General features: G+C 44.3%; 2 protein-coding genes across 4 annotated transcripts in view; one reads left to right on the top strand and one right to left on the bottom strand.

Annotated features, from left to right (window-relative positions):
- The first annotated feature begins 440 nt into the window (after window positions 1–440).
- On the top strand, window positions 441–4,034 carry LOC135521744 (GTP-binding protein 10-like). Its single transcript, XM_064947435.1, has 10 exons — window positions 441–604; window positions 1,119–1,312; window positions 1,808–1,899; window positions 2,040–2,184; window positions 2,270–2,343; window positions 2,493–2,545; window positions 2,734–2,841; window positions 2,946–3,023; window positions 3,149–3,272; window positions 3,377–4,034. Exons 1-10 carry the CDS (start codon window positions 572–574, stop codon window positions 3,616–3,618), a joined length of 1,143 nt encoding a protein of 380 aa, XP_064803507.1. The 5' UTR covers window positions 441–571; the 3' UTR covers window positions 3,619–4,034.
- Window positions 4,035–4,094: 60 nt separating this feature from the next.
- LOC135521742 (disintegrin and metalloproteinase domain-containing protein 22-like) overlaps window positions 4,095–16,284 on the bottom strand; it is a 147,835-nt gene continuing 135,645 nt past the window's right edge. Inside the window, exons 20-31 of one of the 3 annotated variants that reach the window (XR_010452603.1) lie at window positions 16,127–16,232; window positions 15,842–15,961; window positions 14,966–15,134; window positions 14,711–14,822; window positions 13,617–13,707; window positions 13,453–13,506; window positions 13,068–13,268; window positions 12,207–12,307; window positions 12,020–12,086; window positions 9,707–9,830; window positions 5,889–9,282; window positions 4,095–5,796 (exon numbers count right to left, since the gene is read on the bottom strand). Coding sequence is in view for 2 of the 3 variants with exons in the window: in XM_064947433.1 (XP_064803505.1) it covers window positions 9,262–9,282; window positions 9,707–9,830; window positions 12,020–12,086; window positions 12,207–12,307; window positions 13,068–13,268; window positions 13,453–13,506; window positions 13,617–13,707; window positions 14,711–14,822; window positions 14,966–15,134; window positions 15,842–15,961; window positions 16,127–16,232 (1,166 nt within the window). In the remaining variant the exon portion in view is untranslated. Of the gene's footprint in view, window positions 9,283–9,706; window positions 9,831–12,019; window positions 12,087–12,206; window positions 12,308–13,067; window positions 13,269–13,452; window positions 13,507–13,616; window positions 13,708–14,710; window positions 14,823–14,965; window positions 15,135–15,841; window positions 15,962–16,126; window positions 16,233–16,284 lie in introns of all 3 variants that reach the window. The other 2 variants (XM_064947433.1, XM_064947434.1) reach the window with 2 other exon arrangements.

The following is a 16,284-nucleotide window of genomic DNA, read 5'->3' as shown; positions in this document are numbered from 1 at the left end:
TCCTCTAGGATAGAAACTTACCTTGACACTGACACAAGTCCACTCCATGGCGGAGCTCTTTAGAGTTAAACACCGCGCCCACCTCATACCCCGTCATAGCCTACATGCAAGTAGCGCACGAGCTGACAGTTGACCAGGGATAGCCTATGAACAAACATGTCTGTCTGACTGACTGACTGAATGGATGAATTAATGAATTTGGGGTAGGGTATGCTATAAAATTATAAACAAATAGTTCCTAACATAAAATGACTTAGCCTATACGAGTGGTGTTTTTGAAAGTTTATCAAAGGAACGTAACCAAATGATTGTTCAAAACACTGTGATTTATTTGTAGACGAGGACTACAGGTAAAACCCCACAATATTTTGTGTGCATAGCTTAGCTGGGGAGGAGAGGGAGGCGGGACTAGCTACGTTGACTGACGCTGCTGACATCATCGAAAGCCCCGTTTGCTGTTTCCTGTTCCACCACCAAACAACCTATAACAACACATGTGAACGACTAATCTGACGTCTTCAGGCAAAAATGCCACAAACGGTCAACTGTAACTTCTAAATATTTACTCAAAATGGTTTGGATCAGTAGGATGTGTTGTCGGAAGGTTAGTAAAGGATAAAGCAATCCTTCTCACCCCCCCCCTTAAATGATTTAGATGCACTATTGTAAAGTGGCTGTCCCACTGATGTCAGAAGGTGAATTCACCAATTTGTAAGTCGCTCTGGATAAGAGCGTCTGCTAAATGACTTAAATGTAAATGTAAACCACTGTTACATTGTAGTTCGCTAAGTTAGCTATACCAAATATATTTATAATTATAACTAACCCCTCCTGTTTGTGGCTCTACTATCCAGGTAGCCATGCTAGCTAGCTTAGTTTGCTAGTCGTAGGTGGTCTTCTGTTTCGTAGACAGGACTAGCTAGTTGGTTGTGGTGTTCTATCAGTTTTACATGGTCGTTTCTACAATGAACTTGCTAGTTATGGAAATGGAAAATGTTTAGCTGTGTAGCCTAACGTTACTGTCCACGTCATTGTAGAAGACATTACAATATATTAATGTTGTAGATACTTCAGTTGTCTGACGTGAAATGATGTCATCACTACTCTCTTTCCTCTAGTACGGTAACTTCGTGGACAACCTGCGTCTGTATGTGCGAGGGGGCAGTGGGGGGATGGGGCTGCCCCGTCTGGGGGGTCAGGGGGGGAAAGGGGGAGACGTGTGGGTGGTGGCTCAGAAGGAGATGACTCTGAAGAGGGTCAAGGATAAGTACCCCCAGAAACGCTTCATCGCTGGAGTAGGAACCAACAGCAGGTATGTCTGGACCACAACTCACTGGGTGGACGGTAGATCACTGGGTGGACGGTAGATCACTGGGTGGACGGTAGATCACTGGGTGGACGGTGAGGTAGATCACTGGGTGGACGGTGAGGTAGATCACTGGGTGGACGGTGAGGTAGATCACTGGGTGGACGGTGAGGTAGATCACTGGGTGGACGGTGAGGTAGATCACTGGGTGGACGGTGAGGTAGATCACTGGGTGGACGGTAGATCACTGGGTGGACGGTAGATCACTGGGTGGACGGTGAGGTAGATCACTGGGTGGACGGTGAGGTAGATCACTGGGTGGACGGTAGATCACTGGGTGGACGGTGAGCTCACCGGTAGATCACTTACATATGTAGGTGGCACACATATTGGATAATGCACAAAAGCATTGTACAACAATTATGGCCAATATCCCTTTTGGAAGAATCATGACGTGAATTACCAGCAATCGTGTGTGTGTTTTTGCGCGCGTGTTTGTAGTGTCCGTGCTCTGAGGGGGCAGAAAGGAGAGGACCAAGAAGTCTTGGCTCCTCCTGGCATTACTGTCACCAATGATGATGGAATGGTCCTCGGTAAGTCTTTACACATGATACACCTCCTTCACTGACACAAGGCACTGTGTACTGGTTGAAGATGATGTTGATGTCTGCACTCAGGATGAGAGTGTTGGGTGTAAATTTAACTGACCATAGCTCATCAATCCCCTCCATAGGTAAGCTGAACACTGAGGGAGATCGTGTGCTGGTGGCCAGAGGGGGTCAAGGAGGCTCCTACCACTCAGAGTTTCTGCCCAGTAAGGGCCAGACCAGACACATACGACTGGACCTCAAACTCATTGCTGACCTCGGCCTGGTGGGGTGAGACAGGACACACACACACACACACACACACAATCATACAGGAACATATTGACTTCATGATTTCCCCCTCCATCACTACCAGGTTCCCCAATGCGGGAAAATCCTCTCTACTGACCGCCCTGTCTCACGCCAAACCCCAGATTGCCAGCTATGCCTGTGAGTATTGAGTACATATGTACACACCACATCCCTCTGAAGTGAATGTTCCATATATTACCCAGTTTTTTGTCAAATGTTTGATTGGAGGATGATACCATGATGATTGAGTTATTTATGAATGGTAAATGTTTGTTGTCGTTCTGCAGTCACCACTCTGAGACCAGAGATTGGCAAGGTCATGTATGAAGACCATAAACAGGTAAGAGAAGCAGATGAGGTCACTTCCTCCCTTTTGTGCGAGTCAATATTTTCCTTCACCTGATTGGTTCATTCTCAAGATTGTCTTCTGGTTTGTCCATACTCAGTGTTCTCTCTCCTCTCATTGGTTCAATCTGAGTTCTCTCCTCTGATTGGTCCATTCGGTGTTTTGTCCTCGGATTGTTGTAGATCTCAGTGGCAGACCTCCCAGGGCTGATAGAGGGGGCCCACATGAATAGAGGCATGGGCCACCAGTTCCTCAAACACGTGGAGAGGACCAGACAGCTGCTCTTTGTGGTTCGACCTAAACACAATTTATGGTCAAAGTCTCAAGGAGATTTGTGGTGCGAAAACCTCTAGCTGTAATACTGATGAAGTCTCTCTTCTCTCTCTGGTCATAGGTGGACGTTTGTGGTTTCCAGCTGGCAAGCAAAACGCCCTTTAGGTCTGCTTTTGAGGCTGTTCAACTTTTAATTAAAGTGAGGCTAGCAGGACACATCTACACAGAAACCTCTCCCTCCGAGCACCAGTATCGTATAATTTTCTCTCTCTCCTTATCCCACTTTCTGCCGCCCGACCCCTCCTCTCTCGACCCCTCCGATAGGAGTTGGAGCTGTATAAGGAGGATCTCCCGTGTAAGCCTGCTGTGTTGGTGGTCAATAAGATGGACCTGCCTGATGCAGAGGACAAACTCATAGAGCTGCAGGAGCAACTCCTAAACCCACACGGTAATCTAATGATATACATAGATTCTAAACTTAGGTAATTAAGGTGTACGATCTGTGACATTAGACTACTCATAGTGCCCCCCTGGTGTGCTTCTCTCTTTCAGAGTTCTCCCACCTGTTACCCGACGATATGCTTCCTAAGAACAACATGGTCTTCAGACATGTGGTTCCTATCTCAGCTGCCACCGGTTTTGGCATCGCACACCTCAAGACCTGTATCCGCCAATCACTAGACAAGGATGCCTCTATGGCAACGGACTCCCTGCACCGTGATAGGCTACAGGCGCTGAGAGGGGTGGTCCCAGTCAAGAACACACTCACATGGGGCCCCACCTCCTCAGTTTGAGCTGAACTGTGGAATATTCAGGGTTAGTATGTTCTGCAGTTTTGAAAAAGGGTTTGAACTTGATTCATGTTCACTCAGCCTGGAACGTTTTCAATATTGTGGAAGTCAGGGTGATGTTCCTACCTATCATACCCTAGGTAGGATGACTCCTCGACATTCATCCTGGCTCTGCACCCTGCTTGAGACTAACTATGGAAAACACTAACGATGATGTCACCCACAGTCATAACCCATGCAAGGGTGTTGTTGTCCTGCCTTCCCCTTATGACCACACTATGGACAGAGTTACAGAGGTTGAGGAAGAGGGCTGACAAAAAGGGTGGAAGTACATTTGTGTTTTTCTACTGGATGTTGGCTCTGACTGTTTGATGTAATATGTTGCTTTTCCACCATGTAGTAATAAACATGTTAATTAATGCTGCCTCCTTTAGCAATAACCTTACCTTAAGGGAAACTAAACATACATACACAGAAAATATCAATGAAAGTTTTATTTTATATTAAATATATTACAATACTGAATGATATTGTAAGAAAAAAAATATGGGCATTGATTTTTGCATTGTCAATCTATGTACAGCATACAGTAAAAGACAAGTGCTGTAATTATACAGTGGGGTCTTAATGATTGACACCCTCCATAAAGATGAGCAATAATGACTGTGTGAAATAATTCAACTACTAAGCTATATTGTATTTTTTTAAAGGGGGAAACGATTGATTTATACCAATACAGTTGCTCAGTGAAATATTGTTTAACAAGTAATACTTGTTTTTCTCAAGGGAATGTCAAATTTGACACCCCTAAAGATTCTTAGAAATAAAGTCAGTCCAAAATAAATTTGGTCCCATATTCCTAGCACACAATGACACATTTTTGTTGCATCCAACAAGTTTTTAGAGTCACAAGCTTGGTGTAGTCATTGTGTGCTGTAGGAATATGGGACCGAATATGAAACTTTTGACTACTTTATAAGAACCCTTTGGCGTGTCAATCATTTTGACCCCTAACCTTTTGAGGTGGATCTTTCTCTGAACAAAATTATTTTTATCAAATAATATAATTTCCCAATTTTGTTTTGTTACATACAATTTAGTTCAGTATTTGAATTATCATTATTGCCCATCTTTATGCAGGGTGTCAATCATTTGGGACTGTATATAGATTTTGTAGCGGTACATATGAGGGTTAAGGTCACAGTAGGAGCATACTGCAGCAGGATGGGACTGCATGGTGGATTCAGAGGCCTGATATAACCTACGTCTCAGTAGACTGCATGGTGTGTTCAGAGGCCTGATATAACCTACGTCTCAGTAGACTGCATGGTGGATTCAGAGGCCTGATATAACCTACGTCTCAGTAGACTGCATGGTGTATTCAGAGGCCTGATATAACCTACATCTCAGTAGACTTCATGGTGTATTCAGAGGCCTGATATAACCTACGTCTCAGTAGACTGCATGGTTCATTCAGAGGCCTGATATAACCTACGTCTCAGTAGACTTCATGGTGTGTTCAGAGGCCTGATATAACCTACATCTCAGTAGACTTCATGGTGTATTCAGAGGCCTGATATAACCTACTTCTCAGTAGACTTCATGGTGTATTCAGAGGCCTGATATAACCTACGTCTCAGTAGACTTCATGGTGTATTCAGAGGCCTGATATAACCTACGTCTCAGTAGACTTCATGGTGTATTCAGAGGCCTGATATAACCTACGTCTCAGTAGACTGCATGGTGTATTCAGAGGCCTGATATAACCTACGTCTCAGTAGACTTCATGGTGTATTCAGAGGCCTGATATAACCTACTTCTCAGTAGACTTCATGGTGTATTCAGAGGCCTGATATAACCTACTTCTCAGTAGACTTCATGGTGTATTCAGAGGCCTGATATAACCTACTTCTCAGTAGACTTCATGGTGGATTCAGAGGCCTGATATAACCTACTTCTCAGTAGACTTCATGGTGTATTCAGAGGCCTGATATAACCTACTTCTCAGTAGACTTCATGGTGTATTCAGAGGCCTGATATAACCTACTTCTCAGTAGACTTCATGGTGTGTTCAGAGGCCTGATATAACCTACTTCTCAGTAGACTTCATGGTGTATTCAGAGGCCTGATATAACCTACTTCTCAGTAGACTTCATGGTGTATTCAGAGGCCTGATATAACCTATGTCTCAGTAGACTGCATGGTTCATTCAGAGGCCTGATATAACCTACGTCTCAGTAGACTGCATGGTTCATTCAGAGGCCTGATATAACCTACTTCTCAGTAGACTTCATGGTGTATTCAGAGGCCTGATATAACCTACGTCTCAGTAGACTGCATGGTTCATTCAGAGGCCTGATATAACCTACTTCTACACAGGCTATGGCTGGGTGGCTGGTACTTTGTTGTATTGATACATTCAAGAATCTGTCCCTCCTCTGTGTGCGTTTGGACGTTTCTCTGTGGGTCCGGTTGGGTTACGTCAGTCAAGCCACTAATACAGATAACACACATCAGACAAGTTACATCTTGTTACCTGGACAGGTTCCACTTGCCACCATCCTAACGTCTAATATACCTCAATCCTATGACCTGCATGTAAATTATCATAGATGTCAGAATTAAGACAATATGATATTTAAAATATTGCTTGACAAGTATGATCCTTTATTTGCATATTACCACGGCCTAGGGAATCCCTTGGTCAAAACTCAAGTTACTAAGCACCAGCCAATCATATCGTAATTGAAATAAGACAAGAGTGATGATGAGAGCTTTAGTCAACATGCATTCACCTGCACAGATCTCTATAGCATAATGCACCCCATGTTGCCATAGCTGCGTCCCATCATAACATAGAAGACACGTACAGATCTTCACATGCCAGAGCGGTCCGAGATGAGTGTGTGCTTTAAAAAACTAAAATGGCCGCATCATATCTCCGTTCCACTCAACGCACAGAAGAACAACAATGCAGTTGGTCTGTCTGAATAACGGCTGTACACAACACTGAGAAGTGAACATATAAAGGTACTTCAGAGTAAAAAAAAATACTTGAGACTTGTCATACAGTAGCAATATTAATGTGATATTGTGGTGATCTTAATATCTTTGCAGTCATAATGCATACAGTAGAAAATCAAAACGATCAGTGCCCACATTTTAAACTTAAGCATACGGAGTTAACATACAGCAGGCTTAACTGATATGGACAGTACAGTAACTACAGGATGGGGGTTGTGACTTCTGTACAAATAAGTTTCCCTTTAGCCACAGATCTAAGATCAGCTTTCCACTCCCCAATTCACAACATTTACCATCAGGGGGGTAAGATACAAAACTGACCTTGGATCAGTGACTAGGGACACTTTATCCTACTCTGCGTAGGTAAGAACCTGAATCTTAAGCCACATTTAAACCACTAGATTACTCGGGCCATTCATGAAAATGTTTCAGACCTGGTTGATTATGTTGAAAACCTGTTCACTACTGATATGGGGTTTATGGTATGAAATTCCAAGAAGAAAACAGCAATTGGCAATCAAGGAAAAAGTATTTCAATGTCATGCTTATTTCGTATTACAGCCTCACAGACAGATTACTAGAGAACAGCGATAGTGTGCTAGCTAGTAGATCCATTGTCATTCTGTTGGTCTTATAAATCTCAAACAGCAAGCACTGTACAGGACACTTCATCATTTACAGACAGCAGGGCAAACTTACAGTAGGAAACAAAACAAAAGCAAAAATGCACATTTTAATAATTTTATCCAAACAAATTCCAAATTCATCTGACACAATGTTTAGTTTCCACATTGTTATTCCCACATCGTCCAGCTGGATCTCAGTGGCGTTGTCGGTTCCAGTTGTATCTATCTGTTATGTCTGGTCTCACACTGTACACCAGGGGCGGACTGGGACCAGAAATCGGCTCTGGCATTTTAAACACAACGGCCCATTTCTTTCTTCGAGACCCCCATTATTAGCAAGATAATTATCATTTTGCACCCCAAAAAAACAAGTAAGACAGGCCCGGTGTTAAAAAATGGACCAGGCCATCTTGCATTTGCCCAAAATGCCAGATGGCCAGGCTGTCCCTGCTGTACACACAGACCGTAGTGTGGAATGATTATAGTCACAGGACATTTCTCCAACTTCTCTAAACCACCATGACCAAATGAACATGTATATCAAATCTAAAACTACAAAAGAACACTTGTTCTCTCCCCTCTGTAGCGAGAAAGGGCTCATGGGACGATCTTAGTTCAAATCACATTCATCATTATCAATATCCAAATGGATCAAATGCTCAGTTAATGTTATAAATCAATGACATTCTTAAGTTTACTGTCTTAATTATGACGGGCTGTGACTGAGTGTGCATTACTCAGAGAAAGGGATGACACAAAGAGGAAATATAGAACACTGTTTGTACATTCTGCTGTGGAAGAAAAAGAAAGCTGGAGTGTTCACACAGCCACACGGGAGAGAAGAGAGAGAGTTCAGCCAGAAATGAAAAGAGAGCAACAGACAGAAAAACCAAGTACGGGGTCTCTACAAAGACCTACGGAGACCCTGCCTGTCTACAACACGAACCACAGCAGGAGGAGGAGAGGGGGAGCATCCCTTCATCATTCACCTCCCAGTAAGTAAAAAAGAAAAGCACACATTACTCTGCCTTTAAGCTGTACATATTTACAACGATAACCAAATCCTTCAGCAAAACCTGACACGGCGAAAGAAAGAGAACGGAGTGGCTAGGGTCTAGGGGCTAGGGTCTAGGGTCCATGTCAGGGGCAGTTGGCTAGTATAATGTGTGATACAGTTCATAATGAGTCGCTGATCACAGAGATAGAAGAAGCCTATAATGTAAAGAAAGCTTAAAGGCCTACAGTACGTATGACATCACCATCCCCCGCATGCTGTCCGTCCCAGACTTCTTCTTCTTTGTGACACTAGGAAGAGTTGATTAACAGGGGTTCTCATGCATACAGTGTTGGAGTTTTCTACAGTAATTAAACAGCGTGCTTCAAAATGGTAGAGAAATCTGCCGATATGATAGCTGTCCGCACCCCTCAACAGAGAGGAACACCAATCAGAGGAGAGAGTTGACATGGGGGCAGGGCTAGAGGGGGGTTGGGGGGAGAGGTGAGTAAGGTAAGGTGGGACAGTTTGAGGGAGGAGCTAGAAGAGTGTGGTGGAAGCTGGGGGGATGTTGGGGTGTTGGGAGTGGGGGAGACATCCACAACAAGGCCTCTCCTCTCTGTCTGCACTGTTACCATCACAACAGCTTTGCTTTTTCCTCACCAATGAGTGAAGGGCTGATCTCTGGTGGATCTCCAACTAATCTGAAAGGTATCTTGTCTTGCCTCGTTCTGTCTTGGCTTGTCAGTGTAGGAATGACAGATGGCCCCTGTAGCGTCCCCTACTGAGCAGGTCAGGTCTGACGGAACTCGTACACACTCTCACACACACTCACACCTTCCTCCTCTTCATCTTCCTCTGCTTCTCTTTTCCGCTCATACCAGTTACTCACTTTTTCCGTCATTTTGTTTCAATTTTGTTTTTCTTTGTATTTTTTAATTCATAGAAAAGTGGACGAAAATGTAGTTCTTAAGTAGTTTTGCAGAGTAGATAACAGGAGTGTTATATTGAAGTCTCCCACAGCTGCAGGAAGAGAAACGAGATGAAGAGACAAAGACTATAATTAGATAATGGCTTCAGTACCTTAACTGCAGTTAACCCCACAATGCAATAGGGGTATTTATAGTACACACATCATGAACTACTACTGTATTTACCTACTTTCTAGGACTTTATGTACAGTATGTTACATATGAGATGTTATGTACAGTATGTTACGTATGAGATGTTATGTACAGTATGTGTTACATATGAGATGTTATGTACAGTATGTTACATATGAGATGTTATGTACAGTATGTTACATATGAGATGTTATGTACAGTACATGTTACATATGAGATGTTATGTACAGTATGTTACATATGAGATGTTATGTACAGTATATGTTACGTATGAGATGTTATGTGCAGTATGTGCTATATACTGTGTTATTATAGTAGTTTACCCTGGCACTCTGCCTGTTGGCCTTCTTCTGGTCGTCGGGGAGGGGGGGCATGGGGTAAGGGTACCTCCGGCTGGATGCAATGGACCCCGTGGAGGAGGTGGGCGACTTCGCCGGGGAGAGCGTCCTGAAAGAGGCAGGAAATTACCTCACTATAAACGGTGATATCATCATTCTTACTGATCTGCCCGGAATAGGCAGAAGTTGTCCCTAAACACCGAGGCAGACATTTGTTCATGACCCTAACGGTTAAGGTTCAGATTGGGGGAAATGACCCTAGAGCTGTGGTTAGGGGAAGCATCTGCCTGTGCCAGAGTAGACCAGCCTGAACAGCCCTGGTCTGGGAACAGTCACCTCTTCCTCTCATCGACCTGCCTATGACATCCTCCACCGCTGCACCATCATCAGCAATGCAACAGGGCCAGCTGTGCTGTGGCTGGAGTGGGAGTGGGCAGGTCAGTCAGACACCCACTGAGTACAGTTAATTTGACTAGACCTGAGCCTGTGTTGGGGTGTATCTGGGCTGGTCCAGGACCAGAAGGTGTAGTGGAGATGGTGTCATGGTGGGTAAATGTGAACCGACCAGGCCGGTGAGCACAGAGACACTCAGTAGGGGACTCAGACATGTGTGTAGCACAATGATGACATCAGAGCAAACACAACACTGAACATGCAAAGATAAAGAGAGAGAAGATGGCAAGAGCAACGGAGGGAAATAAGGAAATAGACCAGTAATAGAGATTATTTCTAATGACTTCCTTTTTGGTGTCATTACAAATAAAGCAAGACAATTATGTTACTCAATACTCAACAAAATGTAAAACTGTTGTAAAAGTTCAGCAGCTATTGATACATCCAACCATCGCACGCTAAAAGCAATGAATCATGGGAGTCCAAAGACACAAGAGGACCAAGAGCTGACATCATCACCAGAACTACCAATCAATCTGCTCTTTATCTGTGATAAAGGGAGCTGAACCCCATTTGGGAACCACTGGTATAACCCTTCCCTACCTCCCCTGGCCAAATTGAACCCAAATACACGGACCAAGCCAAAGGGGAATTAAAAGAGGGGGGTGGGGGTTGTTGAGGAATAGGAGATGATCTGAGGTAATACCTATGGTAGGGTCCTTCACTGTTTTTATTCACATCTTCTACCCACTTAGTTACATCATAATGCTCTGTTTGGAAGCGAGGGGTTAAATACCTGCAGGAGTGGGGATTGATAGACACACCGAGAAGGGAGGAGGAAAGGAGAAGAGGAAGCAGGAGGAAAAAGAGGATGAGAGGGAGGAGGATGGAGATGAGGAAGAGGGAGAAAGAGGACGAGGGAGGAAGAGGAGATATTTTAAGAGAGCAGAGCAGACCAAAGACATTCTGAACACACCACCAAGATGCAAGTGAGAGGAAGACAAGATGGGACTGTGAGGAATTTGACTAGATGAATGTGTGTTTTAGTAAGATGGTCATTTGCATTTTGGCCAGATGTCACAAATCAGTCCAAGCAGTTAAATTCTCCTCATTCACTCCCATGCATTCAAACAAGAACAGTTGCTCTGCAAATGACCTCAGGTGCCAAGAACAGGAAACAAACAAATAAACAAACAAACAACAACAGGCTGGGAGATCAACAAGGCTGAAAGGTCAACCAGGCTGAAAGGTCAACAAGGTGTTAATTGTGTTCATTCACGGGGAGCATGTGCAGTTAGGGTTGTTTTTGAGTGGCCATGCTAGAAAGGACAGAAGTATGGTTTCACAGATGTCATCTTTATAAGCAATAGCCCTGACCTTAACACTTAACCTTTACATTTACCCTCACCCGTAAAACTATAGCTTGTTAACAAGACATTTGTGGAGTGGTTGAAAAATGAGTTTGAATGACTCCAACCTAAGTGTATGTAAACCTCCGTCTTCAACAGTAATGGTTAGTGTGTAGTGTTAGTGTTAGATAAAAACAAATAGCATTTGTCTGTTCAAGCATGGCCATAGTGACTGCCATTAAGTCCCACATGCACTCAACAATGACATTTTTCTTTATAGAACAGTGCAGTACAACATTCTAGAACAATGGCGTCTCTGAGGTAACAAAATCTGGTAGTAATGTCAATGTAACTCATTAATACACTTTCTTATGAAGTTCTTGTGAAATGCTGGATTCACAGATTCTACAAGTAACCCCACAACTTGTATCAGTCTATTTCACCATACAGAACCTCTTGGCTTGCTGCTATTTGATCTGATTTCTATAGTGACTGGATGGGTGTAAATACAATCCCTGAGCCATGTGGAAGCCCATCCAGGAACATGGTGACTTACTCTGTAGAGTTGGAGCGAGGACGGAACTTCTTCCCTTTCGACTTCTTGCGATTTCCACTCAGATTTCCTACAGAGGAAGGACACAGTAACACATGGTTAGCACAGGGAAATATAACTCTCTGTGTGTGTGTGTGTGTGTGTGTGTGTGTGTGTGTGTGTGTGTGTGTGTGTGTGTGTGTGTATATACCTTGCCATGAGTTGCTCCTGGGTCGTCCGTTCTCACAAATGTCAGAGATGTGTTTGGCGTCAGGGATTCGCTCGCTCCACGAGTGGGACAGACCGTTTGACCTTCACACACACAGAGTTAGATTTCCTTGTGAAACAGTGATAACCATTATCATCACGATCATCATTACTGACAACCTGATCGCCAGAATTTTTATTTGTTTATTTAGCCTTTATTTAACTAGGCAAGTCAGTTCAGAACAAATTCTTATTTATAATGACGGCCTACACCGGCCAAACACGGACGACGCTGGGCCAGTTGTGCGCCACCCTATGGGACTCCCAATCACGGTCGGTTGTGATACAGCCTGGAATCAAACCAGGGTGTCTGTAGTGACGCCTCAAGCACTGAGATGCAGTGCCTTAGACCGCTGCGCCTCTCGGGAGTCCAGATTTACAACATCTGTTTAGTGGGTTTGATTTCTGGGACCACCCATAAGTAAAATGTATGCACACACGACTGCATATTAATATATCATTATAATATTATTTTCCTTTGTCTACAGTAGAGAACAGACAGACAGCTCAGGGTAGGAGGAGGAGAGGAAGGAGACTGATGGTACATTCCATGAGAACAGACTACCACACCATGACGACTGTGAACGACAGCATGACAACATGATGAGAAGAATGTGCAGAAAGAGGCATATTGCAACCAACACTACACAACCAACTACACATATTGCGAACAAGACAAGATACCCTCGACACGCACAAAATAAGAACCCCCCCCCCCCCCCCACACACACACACACACACACACACACACACACACACACACACACACACACACATTTGCGATGGCAGTGAGATGATGTCACACCTGAATGCAAACAGAGAGATGTTTTGTGAGATGGAGGCGATGGAGGGGGGGAAAGAGAGCGTGTATATCTGCAGGTTAGACAGACAGCCAGACCTCTTCTTGGAGCTACAGCCTGAGTTGGTGCTGACCCCAGGGGCCAGGTCACTGTAGAATGAGTCTGCATCCCCGGGTTTCTTCACATAGTCACCCGGAGGCATTTGCCTGAGAAACGCCAACAAACATTAGACATCTGACCACTGTTATGACATAGATTTCACAAACACATCAACAAATTGACCAACACATAAATAGATCAACAACTAATGACCGTTATAGAAAATGTGGAATTGTAAGACGCGCTGCTAAATGACAAAAATGTAAATAGGAACGAATAAGGATGACAAACCTGCAGAATCTTCTGTGAACCTCTGACTCAACGTAGCACCGCTGTCTGTAGCTCCTGTTAGTGAAGAAGGACAGTCACGTCAGACACACTGACCAATGACAGGATCCCAAGCCAGTTCCTAGTCAGCTATCCCAGGTCTAGAGCTGAGGTCCAGCTGTACTCACTTGTATCCCCAGGCGGTGATGGCCAGGATGAGAGCCAGGAACAGAATGGAGCCAGCGATGGCCCCGATGATGATGTTAGTACTGGTGATACCTGAGAGAGGAGGGGAGTGGCACTTTATAAACAAACTGTATTATAGTTGTTTCCAGATGAATCTGTAGGAGAAACACACTTTGAAGTGATCAAGTGGGTACACCTCACTTCAATAGTACACTAAAACACAGCACACTCAGAGGGAAGAGATCTGAAAGGAAAGAGGGGGGAGGAAACAGATGACAAACATTGATGTGTATGTTTTTGAGGGGAAACGTAGATTCAGAAACATGACTGACTACAGGCTGGGGAGACTGGGATGGGGTGAGAGGAGGAAGTGACATCACAGAAGGGGTAAACACAATGAAGAGGAACTCAGATCTGACCTCAGCGTCACTCCATCAATGACATGAGCCTGTCGACAAAGAATGTGTGTGAAAATAAACAACAAACAAAAAGAAAGATGTGCCTGGTTGTTGTTTTTTTTAACAGATACTAATGCAAATGTAAAGGCCAAAAATAATGATTATATGCAAAATAACTAAACAATGAATGAACCAATGATTTATGATGAAAATAAAGGCTTAAATACGTATGTCGAACCAAAACCTCTCATAGTCTGTGTTAAACGGGGGAGAGGGAAAGAGTTAGAGTGAGAAAGTGCGAGAGTTAGAGAGAGAGTTAGAGAGAGAGAGAGAGAGAGAGTAGGAGAGTGAGAGAGAGAGAGAGAGAGTTTGAGAGAGAGAGAGAGAGTAGGAGAGTTAGAGAGAGTGAGACAAAGAGAGTAGGAGAGTTAGAGAGTGTTAGAGAGAGTTACAGAGAGAGTGAGAGAGTAGGAGAGTTAGCGAGAGAAGGAGAAAGGGAGAGAGTGTGAGAGAAAGAGCGAGAGAGAGTCAGAGAGACAGAGACAGACAGAGAGAGAGGGGGGGGGACAAGAGGAAGAGAGAGAGAGCGAGAGAGAGAGAAAGATAGGAAGAGAGCTATTTATAAGCAGGGCTTATATAAATAGGGGGAGAGGGAAAGCGTTAGAGAGAGATAGGGAGACGTGTGGAGTTATTTGTACCTGATACAGAGGCGGTGGGTCCAACCACCAGGTAGCTGAGAGGAGACGTGGAGTTACAATCGTCTCCAGTCCAACCCAAGTGACACACACACTTCAGCTCGTTACTACAAATCTGCAACACACACATACACAAGCATGCAGGCACACACACCAAAAAATATGTATTAGGAGCTGAAAGGTTGGAGAGAGAGAGAGAGAAAGTGGGTGTGCATGCATGTGTGTGTTTTGTGCATTTGTGTGTATGTGTATCCGTACCCCGTGTCCAGAACAGATGGTCTTCTCAGTGGTTCCAGGGCAGGTGCTGAAGTTGAACTCCTGAAGGGGCAGACACTTGTGGTTGAAGCAGACCCTCTCTGTCCCACAGGCTGTCCCATCCTCCACATAGCCCAGGTCACTGTCCCCGTCTATCATCACATGACCCCCACTGACAGACAGCACACAACACAGCACAGTTACAGAGGATCCATTCATATAGAAGTTACACAGGGACATAAATTAAATATAGAATTTAATTCACAAAGAGAGAGCTAGACACATTATTCTGTATGTGCTCTGGAGGCCTGCATCGTCAGAGAGAGAAAGCTATAGGCATTATTCTGTATGTGCTCTGGAGGCCTGCATCATCAGAGAGAGAGAGAGCTATAGGCATTATTCTGTATGTGCTCTGGAGGCCTGCATTGTCAGAGAGAGAGAGCTAGAGACATTATTCTATATGTGCACTGGAGGCCTGCATCGTCAGAGAGAGAGCTAGAGACATTATTCTGTATGTGCTCTGGAGGCCTGCATCATCAGAGAGAGAGAGCTAGAGGCATTATTCTGTATGTGCTCTGGAGGCCTGCATCGTCAGAGAGAGAGAGCTATAGGCATTATTCTGTATGTGCTCTGGAGGCCTGCATCGTCAGAGAGAGAGCTTGGAGGTCGCTTTATAAGGAGGTCGCTTTATCAATCAGTGTGTGTAAATATCTATGAATGGACTGTAATTCCTTAGCAACCCAAGGAGAACCATAACGCGATGAATGAATCAGAGTCTGATGATGATGAGTGTGTGTGTGTGTGTGTGTGTGTGTGTGTGTGTGTGTGTGTGTGTGTGTGTGTGTGTGTGTGTGTGTGTGTGTGTGTGTGTGTGTGTACCTGCAGTCCAGGGAGGCGCTATGCTGTGCAACAGAGAAGGACGTCAGTCCCCCATGCAACTCTCCTAGTCGGGGGGCCGGCGATATGTTGGAGCATAGCAGGTACCCACAATGCACATCTCTGAAACACACAGGAAGTAGTGATGAACCTTCTCTCTAAGTTCAGGTTTCATTAGTTACCTAAACTTTGCTGGACACATGTTATGTTCAAGGATAAAAGTACAGTGTGATGTCATGTCATTGTATTCAAGCACAACAGAACTGTGACACGAACAAGTGTCCTTACTGCTTGTTGCATTGGACCCATGTGTCTTTGTCCTTCCCACAGTTCCCCTTCTCTGTCCCCTCGATATTCAACTTCTCATAACAGAACTTATCAGCAGCAGTCGCCTCTGAAAAATCAAACAATGAACAGGGATGATGTCACAACCTACATAAATAACC

This window comes from Oncorhynchus masou, chromosome 30 (genome assembly GCF_036934945.1).
Source record: "Oncorhynchus masou masou isolate Uvic2021 chromosome 30, UVic_Omas_1.1, whole genome shotgun sequence".
Classification (NCBI taxonomy): Eukaryota; Metazoa; Chordata; class Actinopteri; order Salmoniformes; family Salmonidae; genus Oncorhynchus; species Oncorhynchus masou.
Note: the sequence above shows the minus strand (reverse complement) of the source record. Positions and strands in the feature narration are given on the sequence as shown.

Excerpts from the sequence above, each read along its gene's own strand:
- LOC135521744 (XM_064947435.1), top strand. The coding sequence starts at position 572 with ATGGTTTGGATCAGTAGGATGTGTTGTCGGAAG. Across the intron at positions 1,313-1,807 it reads GGAGTAGGAACCAACAGCAG|TGTCCGTGCTCTGAGGGGGC; the intron begins GTATGTCTGGAC and ends GCGTGTTTGTAG. Across the intron at positions 2,842-2,945 it reads CCAGACAGCTGCTCTTTGTG|GTGGACGTTTGTGGTTTCCA; the intron begins GTTCGACCTAAA and ends CTCTGGTCATAG.